The sequence below is a fragment of the Macaca thibetana genome, chromosome 7 (assembly GCF_024542745.1).
Source record: "Macaca thibetana thibetana isolate TM-01 chromosome 7, ASM2454274v1, whole genome shotgun sequence".
NCBI classification, from domain to species: domain Eukaryota; kingdom Metazoa; phylum Chordata; class Mammalia; order Primates; family Cercopithecidae; genus Macaca; species Macaca thibetana.
The window spans coordinates 34,311,949-34,328,922 of NC_065584.1; the positions used below are offsets into that span (position 1 = coordinate 34,311,949).

Below are 16,974 nucleotides of genomic sequence, written 5' to 3' on the forward strand. Positions count from 1 at the left end.
CTCCCGAGTAGCTGGGATTACAGGTGCCTGCCCCCACACTTGGCTAATTTTTTTGTATTTTTAGTAGAGACAGGGTTTCACCCTGTTGGCCAGGCAGGTCTTGAACTCCTGACCAGGGTGATCTACATGCCTCGGCCTCCCAAATTGTTGGTATTACAGGCGTGAGCCACTGCGCCCAGCCGGGGCTATACCTTTATATGCTAACATGTACTGTGTATTTGTGATGTTCTGATACTATTGTAAGCACCACTTCTTGAGCAGTGTGAATTATTATGCCATACTGACTCACTGAATAGTGAGAGTTTGGATTTTATTTCAAGATACATTGGAAAGCCATGGAACTATTAAGCAATGCCATGATCCATTTTACATTTTTAAAGATTACGGTGGCTAATTTGTACATAGTTGATGAGAGAGGGACGACAGAGGACATAGAAATAAATACTAGTGGCTTATACTAGTCCATGTAAGAGGCAAAGTTATCTTGGACTATGGGTGATGGAGATTAATTGCAGTGGACAGTTTTGAGATGTATTTTAGAAGTCTTTTGTTGATGGCTTGGATAAGGGGAGAGTCGGGGGTGAGGGAAAAAGGGAGGAGCAAGACAAGAGAGGACTAAAGAATTGAAGAGACATGTGTAGATATTTTGCCAAGTTATTTGTCAGTAAAGGGAAGCAGAGCTGTTTTTAACAGCTTATTTCTTATTTCTGTAATTTTTTCAGTGGCATTTTTTCTGTCTCCTACCCCATTCCCTCTACCACCTCCCCATTCTTGGAATCAAATTTATTTTTATTCTAGTCTCTCTCTCCAGATTGCAGCACCTTTTTCTCATCCCACACTTGACAGATGCAGGAGGAAAGCTAGTGTAAAAAGTAGGCCAGCATCCTCAGCAATTCTGCCCTTTTTCATCAAGATGTTCCTTGCTAAATCAATCCTTGCTATATCAAAGCAAAATTATTTTGTTTTATAAGTAAAGATTTAATTCTTAAAGTAATATTATTCTAATGAAGTCAGTCTGTGTATATGTGTATTGTGGAGTTTGGGGTGATGGCTATATGTATTTTTATCTCTAAAGTCTTAACGTGATTTATTGTTATTATTATTACTATTTTGAGGCAGATTCTCACTCTGCCACCCAGGCTGGAGTGCAGTGGCACAATCTCGGCTCTCTGCCTCCTGGGTTCAAATGATTCTCATGCTTCAACTTCCTGAGTAGCTGGAATTATAGGCTAGTGATAATTATTCATTAAGAAGTATTAAGCAAGATATCATAATTATGTGTTTTTGTTTTTCCAAATTCATTTTTTAAAAAAGAAAGTGACAAGATACTTAGACCCTAAACTGGCTGACACTTTCAGTCTTTTCTCTTATTGGGCAACAGAATGGTACAACAATAAATAGCTGCCCAAAGAGCAAATAAACTTGTACTAGATCTATTTAGACAGACGTTGGATGTCCTCTTTTAATGGAAGTTGTCAGTGGTTCCTTTGTCAATGGGAGGTTGGACTATTACACCTTCAGTCTCTTCCAACACTGATGATTCTCTGGTCTTGTATGCTGGGACTTTTCCTATGTAGTGACATAGCCTCTACTGTGATGGGGGTCTGTTTTATCTTTCAATTCTTCAAATTTATAGTATGCTATACATGACAGGCAGTGTGTTACAATGCAAGGGTATATTTAAACAAGTAAGATACAGTCAACCATTAAGGAAATAGGAACTTACTATAAGGTTGATGCATACAATAATAGAAGTAAGAAGAAGGTGTTAATCCGAATTATATGAAGTGGAAGGACCTAACCAAGCCAAATAGGGGCTTGTCAAAAAAAAAAAAAGAGTCTAGCTTCCCTGAAGAGGTTAACTCCTGAACTGACTCTTTAAAGATGAGTAGACTTTAACCAGACATGCACAGGTTATGGTATTTCTTTCTAGGCAGAGGGAGGAACATATACAGAGGCTCTGAAAGAGGGCATGCTTTGTTTGGAGAACAGTAAGTAGTTTAGGGTAGCTGGAGGTTAGTCTGTGAATGGGGACTGGTAAGAGAAGCCAGATGAAGAAGGACTGTGTTTGCCATGCATTTGGACTTTGTCTTGAAGGTGGTGTGAAGCAATTGAAGGGTTTTAAAAAGAGGGGATACATGGTCAGATTTGTGTTTTAGAACATGTTAGGATGGAGCTCTGTTAGAGGCAAAGAGACTAAAATACTTGAGTATCACTTATACTTGAGTATTTTGGTCTCTTTGCCTCTACAGAGCTCCATCCCAATATGTCTCTAAATTATTTAAAGCAATAATTTAAGGAAAAATGTCTCAGGATAGTAGGACTGAAACAGTTGGGGAGAGGGATGAATTCGAGAGCTACTAAGGACGTAAAATCAGGCCAGAGAAAGGCTGAGTGCAGGGATGATTTTCAGGTGTCTGGCTTGGCCAAGTAGGTAGCTGAGTAGTTGTCTTTGCTAAGACAAAGAAATTAAGAAGAAAGGAATCATACAGGGTTTTTTGTTTGGTTTTTTTTTGTGTGTGGGTTTTTTGTTTGTTTATTTGCTTTAGGATCATTTGGAGAGTGCCAACTTGAGTAAGGAGAGAGGTTTTTCATTTTCTTATACTTGTATTTGTGTATGTTTTTGTTTTTTATGTTTATTTATTTATTTACTTAACTTCTTTTTGAGACACAGTCTTGCTCTGTTGCCCAGGCTGGAGTGCAGTGGCACAATCTCAGCCTACTGCAACCTCTGCCTCAGAAGAATTCAAGCGATTCTTCTGCCTCAGCCTCTTGAGTAGCTGGGATTACAGGTGTGTGCCTCCACGCCCAACTAATTTTTGTATTTTTTGTAGAGACGGGGTTTCACCATGTTGGCCAGGCTGGTCTCAAATTCAAATTCCTGACCTCGTGATCCACCTGTCTCAGCCTCCCACAGTGCTGGGATTACAGGCATGAGCCACTGTGCCCAGCCAATGTATGTTTTTAAAATGTGATTTAAAAGAATATAGCAGGATGTATTTTCTTTCTTTCTTTTTTTTTTTGGACAGAGTTTCTCTCTTTCGCCTAGGCTGGAGTGAAGTGGCGCGATCTCGGCTCACTGCAACCTCTGCCCCCCAGGTTCAAGTGATTCTCCTGCCTCAGCCTCGAGTAGCTGGGATTACAGGTGCATGCCACCACGCCTGGCTAATTTTTGTATTTTTAATAGAAATGGGGTTTCACCATGTTGGCCAGGCTGGTCCCAAACTCTTGACCTCAGGTGATCCACCTGCCTTGGCCTCCCAAAGTGCTGGGATTATAGGCATGAGCCACCGTGCCTGGCAACAGGATATATTTTCAAGGAAGGTTATGGAATTCTTTTTGGAAGTCTTGTACAGTAAGGTAGGCCTTCATTTAGGTAGTTTAGGAATAAGTGATCTGCTTAAATTCATTTTTAGAAAATCCAGAGGTTTTTACATTGCCAGTCCTCTGTCAGAATTTCTACCTTTAAAGATATATGGTAAGATTGGCTTGTTTGTGCAAACTAGCTAGTTTGGTGATAGTTCTGCTGTGGCATTATGGATTTTAAAATACAAAATGACTTTCCTCAGAATGAAACTTTGATTTCCAAGTCTTTATTGGTGACTTGTGGGAATTGATGTTCAATCCATTGCTATTTAACACTCCTGACAGAAAGGACAGCTTTTTATAGCTTTGTCACATCATTTTCTTGAGTTAAGATCACTTTTAGGCTAGTTGAGGTGCTTGCATCCTTCATGGAAAGAGTGAGACATGCTTCTTATGCTTCTTAACAGAAAATTGGAGGTATTAGTTTAAGATTTTGAGATTTTACTCTGCAAGGGGGTACTTATTATGTTTGTTGTTTTTTTGAATGTTCTATAATTTCTTCTAAGTTAGGTCTCTTTTCTCTGTAGTTTTGTGATTTCTACTGTACCTTTGACAGCATTCAAGAGGTAACTCTTCCAGTAACACAATAAAGAACTGACTATAACACTTTTTTTTTTTTTTGAGACGGAGTCTTGCTCTGTCACCCAGGCTGGAGTGCAGTGGCGCAATCTCGGCTCACTGCAACCTCCGCCTTCCAGGTTCAAGCGATTCTCCTGTCAGCCTCCCAAGTAACTGGGATTACAGACGTGCACCAGCATGCCTGACTACTTTTTGTATTTTTAGTAGAGATGGGGTTTCGCCATGTTAACCAGGCTGGTCTCCAACTCCTGACCTCAAGTGATCCACCTGCCTCGGCCTCCCAAAGTGCTGGGATTACAAGGGTGAGCCACCACACCTGGCCAACACATTTTAGTTACAAAGTTGATAATGAAACTTGTACCTTTGTCTTTTTTTTTTTTTATGTTGCTATGATGATTATCGATATGGAAAGGCATTCTGACGTCATACTGCTTGCAAGAAATTCTTCTGGCCGTGTGTGGTGGCTCACGCCTGTAATTCCAGCACTTAGAGAGGCCAAGGCAGGAGGATTGCTTTCACTCAGAAGTTTCAGACCAGCCTGAGCAACATAGCGAGACCTCATCTCTACTTTAAAAAAAAAAAGGCCAGGTGTGGTGGCACATGTCTATGTAGTCCCAGTACTTGGGAGACTGAGGTGGGAGGATTGCTTGAGCCAGAGAGATACAGGTTGCAATGAGCTGTGATCACGCCACTACACTCTAGCCTTAGTGACAGAGTGAGACTGTCTGAAAAAAAAAAAATGTTTTTTCTCTAGATGTAGTCCTAGTAGCACATTTTTTTTTAAGTGTGCTTATTTATTTATTTACTTATTTTTGAGACACAGTCTCACTCTGTCACCTAGGCTGCGTGATCTCGGCTCACTGCAACTTCCACCTCCTGAGTTCAAGTGATTCTCCTGCCTCAGCCTCCTGAGTACCTGGGATTACAGGTGTGCGCCACCACACCTGGCTAATTTTTGTAGTTTAGTAGAGACGGGGTTTTGCCATGTTGGCCAGGCTGGTCTTGAACTCCTGACCTCAAGTGATCTGCCCACCTCAGCCTCCCAAAGTGTTGGGATTACAGGCATGAGCCATTGCGTCTGGCTTTAAGTGTGTTTAAAGAAAACTATATTTTATTCTTCATGACATCTTTTATAAAAATGTGATTGTAATCCCTGCTTTGCTCATATGCTAATAATGAGGCCAAAAGATTCCTAAATTTTAGTGTTTCAGAATGATTTTTTTTCTTAATAAGTATACAGGTTTTTAGAAACTGTTAGCAGTCTATAATTTGGCCCACATGTACGAATTTCCATTTTCAGGTGTTGGAATGGATCTGAGAGGTAGATGGGTAGGGAGAATTTCTCATTGGTTTGTTATAACTAAAGTTCTTGAAAATTCTGAGGATAATATATCTTCAAATCCTACTAGAAGTTATTGTTGTTCTTACAAGGACCAGTATTGTAGTTGTCTTTTCAAAACGTAAAATGATTTGTTTGTTTGAACTTAGTGTTACTCTAAGAGGAATTGTTCTAATCATTCATTTTCCCTTTACACTGTGGTTACATAATAATTATATATTGCTTAGATAAAAGCCAAAACCTTTAATTTTGGAAATTAGATTTTTGGTTAATGTGGTAATCCAAAGTTTAAATATGTAAGAAGGTAATATTTCTTTTAAATATTTTTTTTTCCTCTGTCTTCAGGCTGTAAAAATTAAAATGAACAAACTACGGCAAAGTTTTAGGAGAAAGAAGGATGTTTATGTTCCAGAGGCCAGTCGTCCACATCAGTGGCAGACAGATGAAGAAGGCGTTCGCACTGGAAAATGTAGCTTCCCAGTTAAGGTAAGAGCTGATGTTTCTATAAGTCTGTATGTGGAAAATAACTGACAATCTAGTGTATGTGAAATCTCATTAATAAGGACAATTAAGAGAACCCTCCAAAAATCAAATCCCTTCACAGTCTGCTTCAATGATAGAATTAAATGAGAAAGAAAGGAAAATAGGCCGGGCACAGTGGCTCAAGCCTGTAATCCCAGCACTTTGGGAGGCCGAGACAGGCGGATCACGAGGTCAGGAGATTGAGACCATCCTGGCTAACACGGTGAAACCCCGTCTCTACTAAAAAATGCAAAAAATTAGCCGGGCGAGGTGGCGGGCGCCTGTAGTCCCAGCTACTTGGGAGGCTGAGGCAGGAGAATGGCGTGAACCTGGGAAGGGGAGCTTGCAGTGAGCCGACACCCGGCCACTGCACTCCAGCCTGGGGGACAGAGCAAGACTCCGTCTCAAAAAAAAAAAAAAAAAAAGAAAAAGGAAAATAATGAGAGAGAAAACAAGATAGATTTTAATTAGGGAGTTTTCTTTTTATATTTAAATATGAATTTCTGCTATATAATGTGGAGTCAGTACAAATATTCTGATAAGAATACTAATCCTGAAATACCTAAAGATCCTAAATTATCAGGACTCAAATTTTCAGTGGAATATGCTTACTAACTGGTGAAACTGAGGGAGTGTAAGTCAGCTGTCTTAAATACAAGTCTTGCGTATTTTAGAAATCCTTAAATGAGAAGAGTTAAATAAAAGGGAGTTTTCCCTTTAATCTTCTAACTTTTAATGGTACAGGGGTCATTTAAACTAATGCCTTCAGTTGTAAGATCAGAAAGTGGAGACTCACAGAGGTTAAGAACATAGTGAAGATACTGAGAAGGCAGTGATATACAGGTGCTTTCCTTTGTATTGCCCGAGACAGGTCATATTTTAGTGAAATGAAAGAAATGTATATGTTATTTGCTATTTAATAAAAAGAAGCAATATATTATGTAATCACAGTGTGAGATGTATTAAATGTGGGGCCAAAAAAATAGAATTAGACCAAATGTTAATATCTTAAAGGAAAAATTGTAGTTCGATATGAAATGTTAATTTTTTGTCTATTTACTAAATATTCTTCCTTTTTTTTTTTTTTTTTTTTTTGAGACAGTCTCTCTCCATAGCACAGGCTGGAGTGCAGTGGCATGATCTCGACTCACTGCAACCTCCACCTCCTGGGTTCAAACGATTCTCCTGCCTATGCCTCCTGAGTAGCTGGGACTACAGGGGTGCTCCACCTCACCCAGCTAATTTTTGTATTTTTAGTAGAGACAGGGTTTCACCATGTTGGCCAGGCTGGCCTCGAACTCCTGACTTCAGGCGATCCTCCCACCTCGGCTACCAAAGTGCAAAGTGCTGGGATTACAGACATGAGCCACTGCACCCAGCCTATTTCCTATATATTCTTTTTTTTCTTTTTTTTTTTTTTTTTTTTGAGATGGGATCTTGCCATGTCGCCCAGGCTAGAGTGCAGTGGCACCATCTCGGCTCACTGTAAGCTCCTCCTCCTGGGTTCAAGCAATTCTCCTGTCTCAGCCTCCCAAGTATCTGGGACTACAGGTATGCACCACCACGCCCAGCTAAATTTTTGTATTTTTAGTAGAGACAGGGTTTCACCACATTGACCAGGCTGGTCTTGAACTCCTGACCTCAAGTGATCTGCCTGCTTCAGCCTCCCAAAGTGCTGGGATTACAGACATGAGCCACCACACTCAGCCTATATAGTCTTATAAGTGTAAATATTCTTATGATTTTCTTCCTCCTTTTTACTGCCTCAGTACCACTGACTTAAATATGGGCTAAAGCTTCAGAAAGGAAAAAAAGAATCTTCCATATGACAGGAAAAGTGATCTTAAATATACAGGTTAGAGAAATGCATGGCTTTTTAAATACACTAATTTTTCCACCGTCTTTTAATAACTAGGAGTTTTCCTAATCACTTAACTTTGTTTACTTAACTCATTTGCTGAAATTTTTAATAGAAATAATATTTTAATTTTAAATGTTTAATATGACATTAAATTATGAGAAAAATCCTACTTACATAAAAATGAATACTTTTTTTTTTCTGTATTATCTCCCCCACCATACAGTTGGCTTACTTTGGCTATTTAAGTTGAATATTACATATGTAGAAAGAGGCACATTGGTTGCTTGGAGTATAAATTACAGCCTCTTAGGGAGGCAATTTGGAAATATCTATTAAGATTTTATTTATTTTATTTATTTTTTATTTTGAGATGGAGTCTTGCTCTGTTGCAAAGGCTGGAGTGCAGTGACAAGATCTTGGCTCACTACAACCTCTGCCTCCTGGGTTCAAACGATTCTCCTACCTCAGCCTCCTGAGTAGCTGGGATTACAGGCATGCTCCACCATGCCTGGCTAATTTTTGTATTTTTAGTAGAGACAGGGTTTTGCCATATTGGCCAGGCTGATCTCAAACTCCTGACCTCAGGTGATCTACCCGCCTCGGCCTCCCAAAGTGCTGAGATTACAGGCCTGAGCCACCATGCCTGGCCTTTATTAAGATTTTAAATGCACTTTTCATTTCACCAGCAATTTTACATTTAAGAATTGCATTTAAGTACTTTTATAGATATACTGGCATAAGTGGTCAGTCATCATAAGATTTGTAATATCAAAAATATGGAAACAACTTAAATTCCCATCATTCCAGATTTGGTTAAAGAAAGTGTGACAGGCCTGGCGCAGTGGCTCACACCTGTAATCCCAGCACTTTGGGGTGCCGAGGCGGGTGGATCACCTGAGGTCGGGAGTTTGAGACCACCCTGACCAACATGGAGAAATCCCTTCTCTACTAAAAATACAAAAAAATTAGCTGGGCATGGTAGTGCTTGCCTGTACTCCCAGCTACTAGGGAAGCTGAGGCAGGAGAATCTCTTGAACCCAGGAGGTGGAGGTCGCAGTGAGCCAAGATTGCGCCACTGCACTCCAGCCTGGGCAACAAGAAAAAAAAAAAAAAAGAAACTGTGACATCCATTAAGTTGAATTCTTTGCAGTTATCATTTTTTTAAAGTAAGGTAGATCTATATTATGTATTTAATAAATATTTTTTGAACATCTGTCATATGCCAGGCATATGCTAGGTGGTAAGCAAAAAAGACATAGTTTTTTTTCTTGTGGAGTTCACAGTCTTCTTGTGAGGGAAACAGACTTTAATTAGATATTTGCATTACAATATATTATTACAGGGCCGGCACAGTGGCTCATGCCTGTAATCCCAGTACTTTGGGAGGCCAGGGCGGGCGGATCATGAGGTCAGGAGATCAAGACCATCCTGGCTAACACGGTGAAACCCCATCTCTACTAAAAATACAAAAAAAAAAATTAGCCGGTCGTGGTGGTGGATGCCTGTAATCCCAGCTACTCAGGAGGCTGAGGCAGGAGAATTGTGTGAAGCAGGGAGGCGAAGTTTGCAGTGAGCCGAGATTGTGCCACTACACTCCAGCCTGGGCGACAGAGAGAGACTCTGTCTTTAAAAAAAAAAAAAACCAAACCAAAAAAACAGTATATTATTATAACCTGAGGTAAATACTTTTAAGAAAGGAAATCTGGTTCTGTAAGAACATGTAAGGAAAAAAACTTGATCCTAGACTATAGGATCAGAGTAAGGCTTCCCTGTGAAAGTAAAGTTTGACCCGATATTTGAAGATTGAGTGGGAATTAATTAGATGAAAAGGTGAATAGAGCATTAGAAAATTACGGAAAGCATGTGTAAGTAGGCACTGGGTGACAAGAGGAAAGAATGATAAAGGAAAACTGTAACGCAGAAAATTGTATGAGATGACCCTGTAGGAAAGCAGGGCAGGGCTTTGTAGGCCATGCTAAGGATTTTGGACATGGGAAGCCATTGAATGGTGTGTTCTTTTCATTATTTATTAAGGTAAAGTACATATAACATAAAATTAATCCTTGTAAGCATTTTTATTTTATTTTATTTTATTTTATTTTATTTTTTGAGATGGAGTCTCACTCTGTTGCCCAGGCTGGAGTGCAGTGGTGCCATCTCAGCTCACTGCAAGCTCCACCTCCCAGCTTCAAGCCATTCTCCTGCCTCAGCCTCCCGAGTATCTGGGACTACAGGCGCCCGCCACCACACCCGGCTAATTTTTTGTATTTTTAGTAGAGACGGAGTTTCACCGTGTTAGCCAGGATGGTCTTGATCTCCTGACCTCGTGATCCGCCTGTCTCAGCCTCCCAAAGTGCTGGGATTACAGGCAAGAGCCACTGTGCCTGGCCCCCTGTAAGCATTTTTAAGTGTACAGTTCAGCGGTATTAAGTATATTCATTTTGGTGTGCAGTTATCACCACCAGTCATCTCCAGAACTTTTTCATCTTCCCAAACTCTGTAAATGGTTTTTTTAAAGCAAGAATGTGGTATCAGAAAAGCATTTTGTGTATGTGTTAAGTATCTTACTTATTTAATTTAATTTATTTATTTATGAGATGGAGTCTCGCTCTGTTGCCAGGCTGGAGCGCAGTGGCGTGATCTCGGCTCACTGCAACCTCTGGTCACTGCAACCTCCACCTCTAGGGTTCAAATGATGCTCCTTCCTTAGCCTCCCAAGTAGCTAGGACTATAGGCGTGTGCCCCCATGCCCAGCTAATTTTTGTATTTTTAGTAGAGACGGGGTTTCACCATGTTGGCCAGGATAGTCTTGATCTCTTGACCTTGTGATCCGCCTGCCTCAGTCTCCCAAAGTCCTGGGATTGCAGGCATGAGCCACTGCACCCGGCCATCTTATTTATTTTAAAAATGTGTGTATTTATAGATTTAGGAGGTATAAGTACAGATTCCTTACATGCATATATTGCATAGTGGTAAAGTCTGGGCTTTTAGTGTATCTGTCACCCAAATAGTGGACATTGTATTCAACTGGTAATTTTTCAATTCTCAGCCAACTCCAACCCAGAAAAGCACTTTGAAAAAATGACTTTGGCTGCAGTGTAGTTTAGAAGTAGCCCATGCTAGATACAAGGAGCCTAGCAAAATATTACCACAGTAATTCAAAGGAGAGATAATAGTAGGTTAGACTAGGGTGGTGACTGTGAAGATGAAGAGAAATGAAATAAATTGATGATAATTAAGAGGTAAAGGGAGGCTGTGCATGGCGGCTCACACCTGTAATCCCAACACTTTGGGAGGCCAAGGTGGGAGGGTTGCTTGAGCCCAAGAGTTCAAGACCAGCCTGGGCAACACGGGGAGACCCCATCTCTACAAAAAAAAAAAAATTAAAAAAAGCTAGATGTGGTGGTACACACCTGTTGTCTGAGTTACACAGGAGGCTGAGGTGGGAAGATCACTTGAGCCCAGTGAGCCATGATTGCACCACTACACTCCAGCCTAGGAAACAGCGACAGCCTGTCTCAAAAAAAAAAAAAAAAAAAAAGGAGGTAAAGGTAATAGAAATTGGAGATGAACTGAATCTAAGGAATGAAAAAGAGTAGTGTTAAAAATGACACAGGGCCGGGCGCAGTGGCTCAAGCCTGTAATCCCAGCACTTTGGGAGGCTGAGACGGGCTGATCATGAGGTCAGGAGATCGAGACCATCCTGGCTAACACAGTGAAACCCCGTCTCTACTAAAAAATACAAAAAAACTAGCTGGGCGAGGTGGCGGGCGCCTGTAGTCCCAGGTACTCGGGAGGCTGAGGCAGGAGAATGGCATGAACCCGGGAGGCGGAGCTTACAGTGAGCCGAGATCCGGCCACTGCACTCCAGCCTGGGCGACAGAGCGAGACTCCATCTTAAAAAAAAAAAAAAAAAAAAAAAAAGACACAGGCCGGGCACCGTGGCTTATGCCTGTAATCCTAGCACTTTGGGAGGCTGAGGCAGGTGGATCATTTGAGGTAAGGAGTTTGAGACCAGCCTGGGCAACACGGTGAAACCCCATCTCTACTAAAAATACAAAAATTAGCCAAGCATGGTGGTACATGCCTGTAATCCCAGCTACTCGGGAGGCTGAGGCAGGAGAATTGCTTGAACCCGGGAGGCAGAGGTTGCAGTGAGCCGAGATCACGCCACTGCACTTCAGCCTGGGTGCCAGAGCAAGACTCCATCTCAAAAAACAAACAAACAAACAAAAAAGACACCTAGTTTCTTATTGCCCTGAGCAGAGACAATGATCATTGACATAGGAAACACTGACTTCAGTGTGTTTATGTATGTATGTGTATGAGACAGAGTCTCACTCTGTCCCCCAGGCTGGAGTGCAGTAGTGCGACCACGCCTCACTGCTTCTGGGTTCAAGTGATTCTCATGCCTCAGCCTCTCAAGTAGCTGGGATTACAGGCGCCTGCCACCATGCCTGGCTAGTTTTTTTGTTTGTTTGTTTGTTTGAGATGCAGTTTCGCTCTTGTTGGCCCTGGAGTGCAATGGCACGATCTCAGCCCACTGAAACCTCTGCCTCCCAGGTTCAAGCGATTCTCCTGCCTCAGCCTCCTAAGTAGCTGGGATTACAGGCGCCTGCCACTATGCCCGGCTAATTTTGTATTTTTAGTAGAGATGGGATTTCACCATGTTGGCCAGGCTGGTCATGAACTCCTGACCTCAGGTAATCTGCCCACCTTGGCCTCCCAAAGTGCTGGGATTACAGGTATGAGCCACTACGCCCAGCCTAATTTTTGTATTTTTAGTAGAGTCGGCATTTCTCCATGTTGGCCAGGCTGGTCTTGAACTCCTGACCTAAGCCTGACCTCAGGTGATCTGCCCATCTTGGCCTCCCAAAGTGCTGGGTTATAAGCATGAGCCAGTGTGCCTGGTTTCAGTGTATTTATTATTAAGTGATAAGGGCAAGCTGCAGAACTATTTATGTAGTATGATTTTGTTCTTAGTTAAAAGAAAAATATGAATATTGCATTTAAGAAATATTAAGACACAAATAACTGCAGAATGAATATGGAGGATTGGAGATATTTTACTTTTCAGTCTATGTCCTTTGGAACTAGTGACATTTCTTGTGAGCATATATCCTATTTATAATATTTTTTTAACACTTCATTCACAGATTCTGAGAGGTTTGTATACAGTGTTGAAATAATTGAAGTAAAGTTAATTGAAGCACTTCTAATCAGCTGTGAAATCTATAGCTTTTAAGTATGTTGTGTGAGATGAATAAGTTTTGATATCTTTCAGTGTAATTCTCACTTGTCATAAAATCAGCTAGATGGGATATGCTTTAGAGCAGTGGTCCCCAGCCTTTTTGGCATCAGAGACTGATTTCGTGGAAGATAATTTTTTCGTGGATTGGGGTTAGGGGGCTGGGGCAGGTGGTTTTGAGATGAAACTGTTCCACTTCAGGCATTAGATTCTTATAAGGAGCGCACAACCTCAATCCCTCACGTGGGTAGTTCACAATAGAGTTTGTGCTCCTATCAGAATCTGATGCTGCCACTGATGTGATAGGAGGTGGAGCTCAGGCAGTAGTGCTTGCTCACCCTCCGCTCACCTCCTGCTGTGTGACCCAGTTCCTAACAGGTCACCGACCAGTATTGGGCTAAGGCCCCCAGTGTTGGGGACCTCTGCTTTAGAGACTCTGCAGGCAGGGCAGCTTATTTACAGTGTGTTTTGTTTCGTCCTTTCCAAATGGCTTTTTGAAATCCTTTCTATAGGACATTCAGTGTCTCTACTATGTTGTGTCATCCCTTCTCTTCGTTTCCTATGTCACTCCTTCCCTTCCCCAATTCATACATTTATATACAGCTGACTCCCAGAGTACAATAGGAGAATCAGAATTTGGAATGTTTTTTCCATATCCTCGAGGTAAATGCATTTCCTCAGTCAGATATAGCAGGGCAAAAGATGCTTCATTCTGCCTTGCCTTAGACACCAGTGAGCTTGGAATACAATGTTGTCCATGGAGGCAACTAGTAGGTTGTTGGGGGCACTCACTAAAGAAGAACAAATTTGAGAGTAGAGAAAATGAGTTGCTTTTGAAGTTCCTACAGGACATGCACATGCAGATCCTCACTGACCAAGAAAACACCATGAGTTTTTATTTGGGGGTTACAAATATATTTTAGTGAGTAGGTAAATTTATAGATGACAAATCCTTGAATGATACAGACTGACTGTACATAAAGTTGTGGGTGGGTGAGATTACCTAGGGAAAGTGAGAAGATGGCCTAGAACAAACCCTTGAGGAATGAATACCAACATAGAGGGGACAGGCAGTGAAATAGGCTTGTTCAAAGGAGAGTAAGAATGAATAGCCAAAGAGATCGAAGGGAAACCTGGAGAGTATGGTCTTAGAAACCAAGGTTTCAACATAGGAGAAAGTGGTCAAATGTTATAAAGAGATCAAGTGAGAAATGAAACCTCATTAGATTAAAAACTTGAAAGTCTTGGTGACTTTGATGATAATGACAGCACTTACAGTGCAATCCTGAGTATTGAATCCAGATTGAGGAGTGAATGGATGCAAAATAAGGAAGAAGATAACACATCTAGACAACAAATGTAATTCAAGCTTGTCTGAAAACGTTTATAAGGATGGGGGAGGGGTGGAAGGGAAGAATTACGTGGGGCATAAGGAAACTTTTGGTGGTGGTGGCTATGTCTGTTTTTGATTGTGGTGATGGGTTTCTCAGGTATATACATATTTGAAAAACTCAGCAAATTGTAGGGTTTAAATATGCACAGTTTCTTATATAAATTATATTTCAGTAAAGCTGTTAAAATTTTTTGAATAAAAGTTTATCTTCAAAAGGCAGAGTAGTAGCAAAGATAATGTGAGGTTAAGGAACATGTAAGTGTGGGGGGTTAAAGCCAGATTTATTAGAGATAATTTACATACCATGAAATGTACTCATTTAAAGTGAATAAGTCTCAGCTACTTGGGAGGCTGAAGTGGGAGGATCACTTGAGCCCGGAAGGTAAAGGCTGCAGTGATCACGCCACTGCACCCCAGCCTTGATGGCAAAGCAAGACCCTGTCTCTAAAATATGAAAAGCAAAGTTAATAAATCACCTGTGATTTCCTTTTCTGTTTTGTTTTTAAGATGGGAACTACTTGAGCATAATTAAATGCTTTTTACAAAGAAGCATGTAGAGAATGGATTAGTTTTAAAATGAAGGAAGAATGCTGCTTCTATTTTAACAGGTGCAGGTAGAAAATAGGCTGGAAATTCACCTCAGTTTGTGGTATTGGTGGCTTGAGATTGATGGAATTTTATTCTGAAGACTTATTTTCTCAAGGAAATAGGAAGTGAAGACAGATATAGGAGAGTGAGTAGAGAAGTTGAAGAATTGGATTTTGAGGACAATGGAATAGCTAGAGAATAGGAGAGAGAAGCTTGAAGGAATGTGAACCATTAGTAGACAATAATAAAGTGCAACTGCAGCTGGTTTGATCTTCACTGTGTATATTTAAATATATTAGTATCTATATAAGTATAATTGGTAACAGTAATGATTAATTAAAGTAGGTTTCAGAGCTTGTTTTGCAATTCTATCTGCTGGTATAACAGAGAGAATTTTTTTTTTTTTTTGCGGGGGGACAGTTTTGTTGCCCAGGCTGGAGCGCAATGGTACAGTCTTGGCTCACTGCAACCTCTGCCTCCCGGGTTCAAGCAATTCTCCTGCCTCAGCCTCCTGAGTAGCTGGGATGACAGACATGTGTCACCACACCCAGCTAATTTTATATTTTTAGTGGAGACAGAGTTTCTCCATGTTGGTCAGGCTGGTCTCAAACTCCCAACCTCAGGTGATCCGCCCGCCTCAGCCTCCCAAAGTGCTTGGGTTACAGGTGTAAGCCACTGCACCTGGCCTACAGAGATAATTTTTTTAATGGAGGAGGAATTTTAATGTAACAAATGAAATATTACCCATAGGAAACTTAATCTAGTGCCTCTCAAAGTGAGATCCCAGGACTTTTTCTTTTTCTTTTTCTTTTTTTTTTTTTGAGACGGAGTCTCACTCTGTCACCCAGGATGGAGTACAGTGCCCGAATCTCAGCTCACTGCAAGCTCCGCCTCCCGGGTTTACACCATTCTCCTGCCTCAGCCTCCCGAGTAGCTGGGACTACAGGCGCCTGCCACCTTGCCCGGCTAGTTTTTTGTGTTTTTTAGTAGAGATGGGGTTTCACCGTGTTAGCCAGGATGGTCTCGATTTCCTGACCTCGTGATCTGCCTGTCTCGGCCTCCCAAAGTGCTGGGATTACAGGCTTGAGCCACCGCGCCCGGCAGATCCCAGGACTTTTTCAAGAGTTGTAAGGCGAGTATTAAATCACAACATGCCACTCTTCTCACTAAATTTCTTTGTTTTGGAAAATATCGTTATTTTTTATTAGAAATATGTTATTCAACTTACCACACAATGGAGTTAATTATTTTAAAATGAATTAAATATCTTTAAAAAAATTTTTTTTTTTTGAGACGAAGTCTCACTGTTGTCCTCCAGGCTGGAGTTCACTGGTGCTGTCTCCGCTCAGTGCAACCTCCGCCTCCCGGGTTCAAGTGATTCTCTTGCCTCAGGCTCCTGAGTAGCTGGGATTACAGGCACCTGCCACCACGCCTGGATACTTTTTGTATTTTTAGGAGAGACGAGGTTTTACCATGTTGGCCAGGCTGGTCTCGAACTCCTGACCTCAGATGATCCACCCACCTCGGCCTCCCAAAGTGCTGGGATTACAGGCTTGAGCCACTGTGCCCGGCCAAATGTTCTTACTTTTAATTTCTACTACAGTAATTATTAGTAGCTATAACTGACATAAACAGAAAACTCCATGGGATCCTCAATGTAATTAAGTCCTGAGACCAAAAATTTCAAGAACTATTGATTTTTAAAAATCTTTTTAGGTTCAGGAGTACAGGTGCAGATTTGTTACACAGGTAAATTGCATGTCACTGGGGTTTGGTGTCCAAATGCTTTCGTCACCCAGGTAGTGAGCATGGTACCTGATAGGTAGTTTTTCGACCATCACCCTCCCGGCTCAAGTAGGCTCTGGAGTCTATTGTTGCCCATCTTTGTATCCACGTGTATTCACTGTTTAGCTCCCGCTTATAAGTGAGAACATGCGGTATTTGGTTTTCTGTTCCTGCATTAATTCGCTAGGATAATGACCTCTAGCTGCATCCATGTTGCTGCAAAAGACATGATTTCAGATTTTTTAATGACTTCATTGTATTCCATAGTATATACATACCGCATTTTCTTTATC

General features: G+C 41.2%; 1 protein-coding gene across 14 annotated transcripts in view; it reads left to right on the forward strand.

Moving 5' to 3' along the window:
• Positions 1-16,974, forward strand: part of NUMB (NUMB endocytic adaptor protein) — a 196,311-nt gene that overhangs the window by 107,487 nt on the left and 71,850 nt on the right. For all 14 annotated transcript variants that reach the window (XM_050798737.1, XM_050798735.1, XM_050798742.1 and 11 more), the window contains one exon: positions 5,630-5,770. In XM_050798737.1, coding sequence (XP_050654694.1) covers positions 5,645-5,770 — 126 coding nt within the window. In that variant the 5' untranslated portion in view covers positions 5,630-5,644. The remainder of the gene's footprint in view (positions 1-5,629; positions 5,771-16,974) is intronic.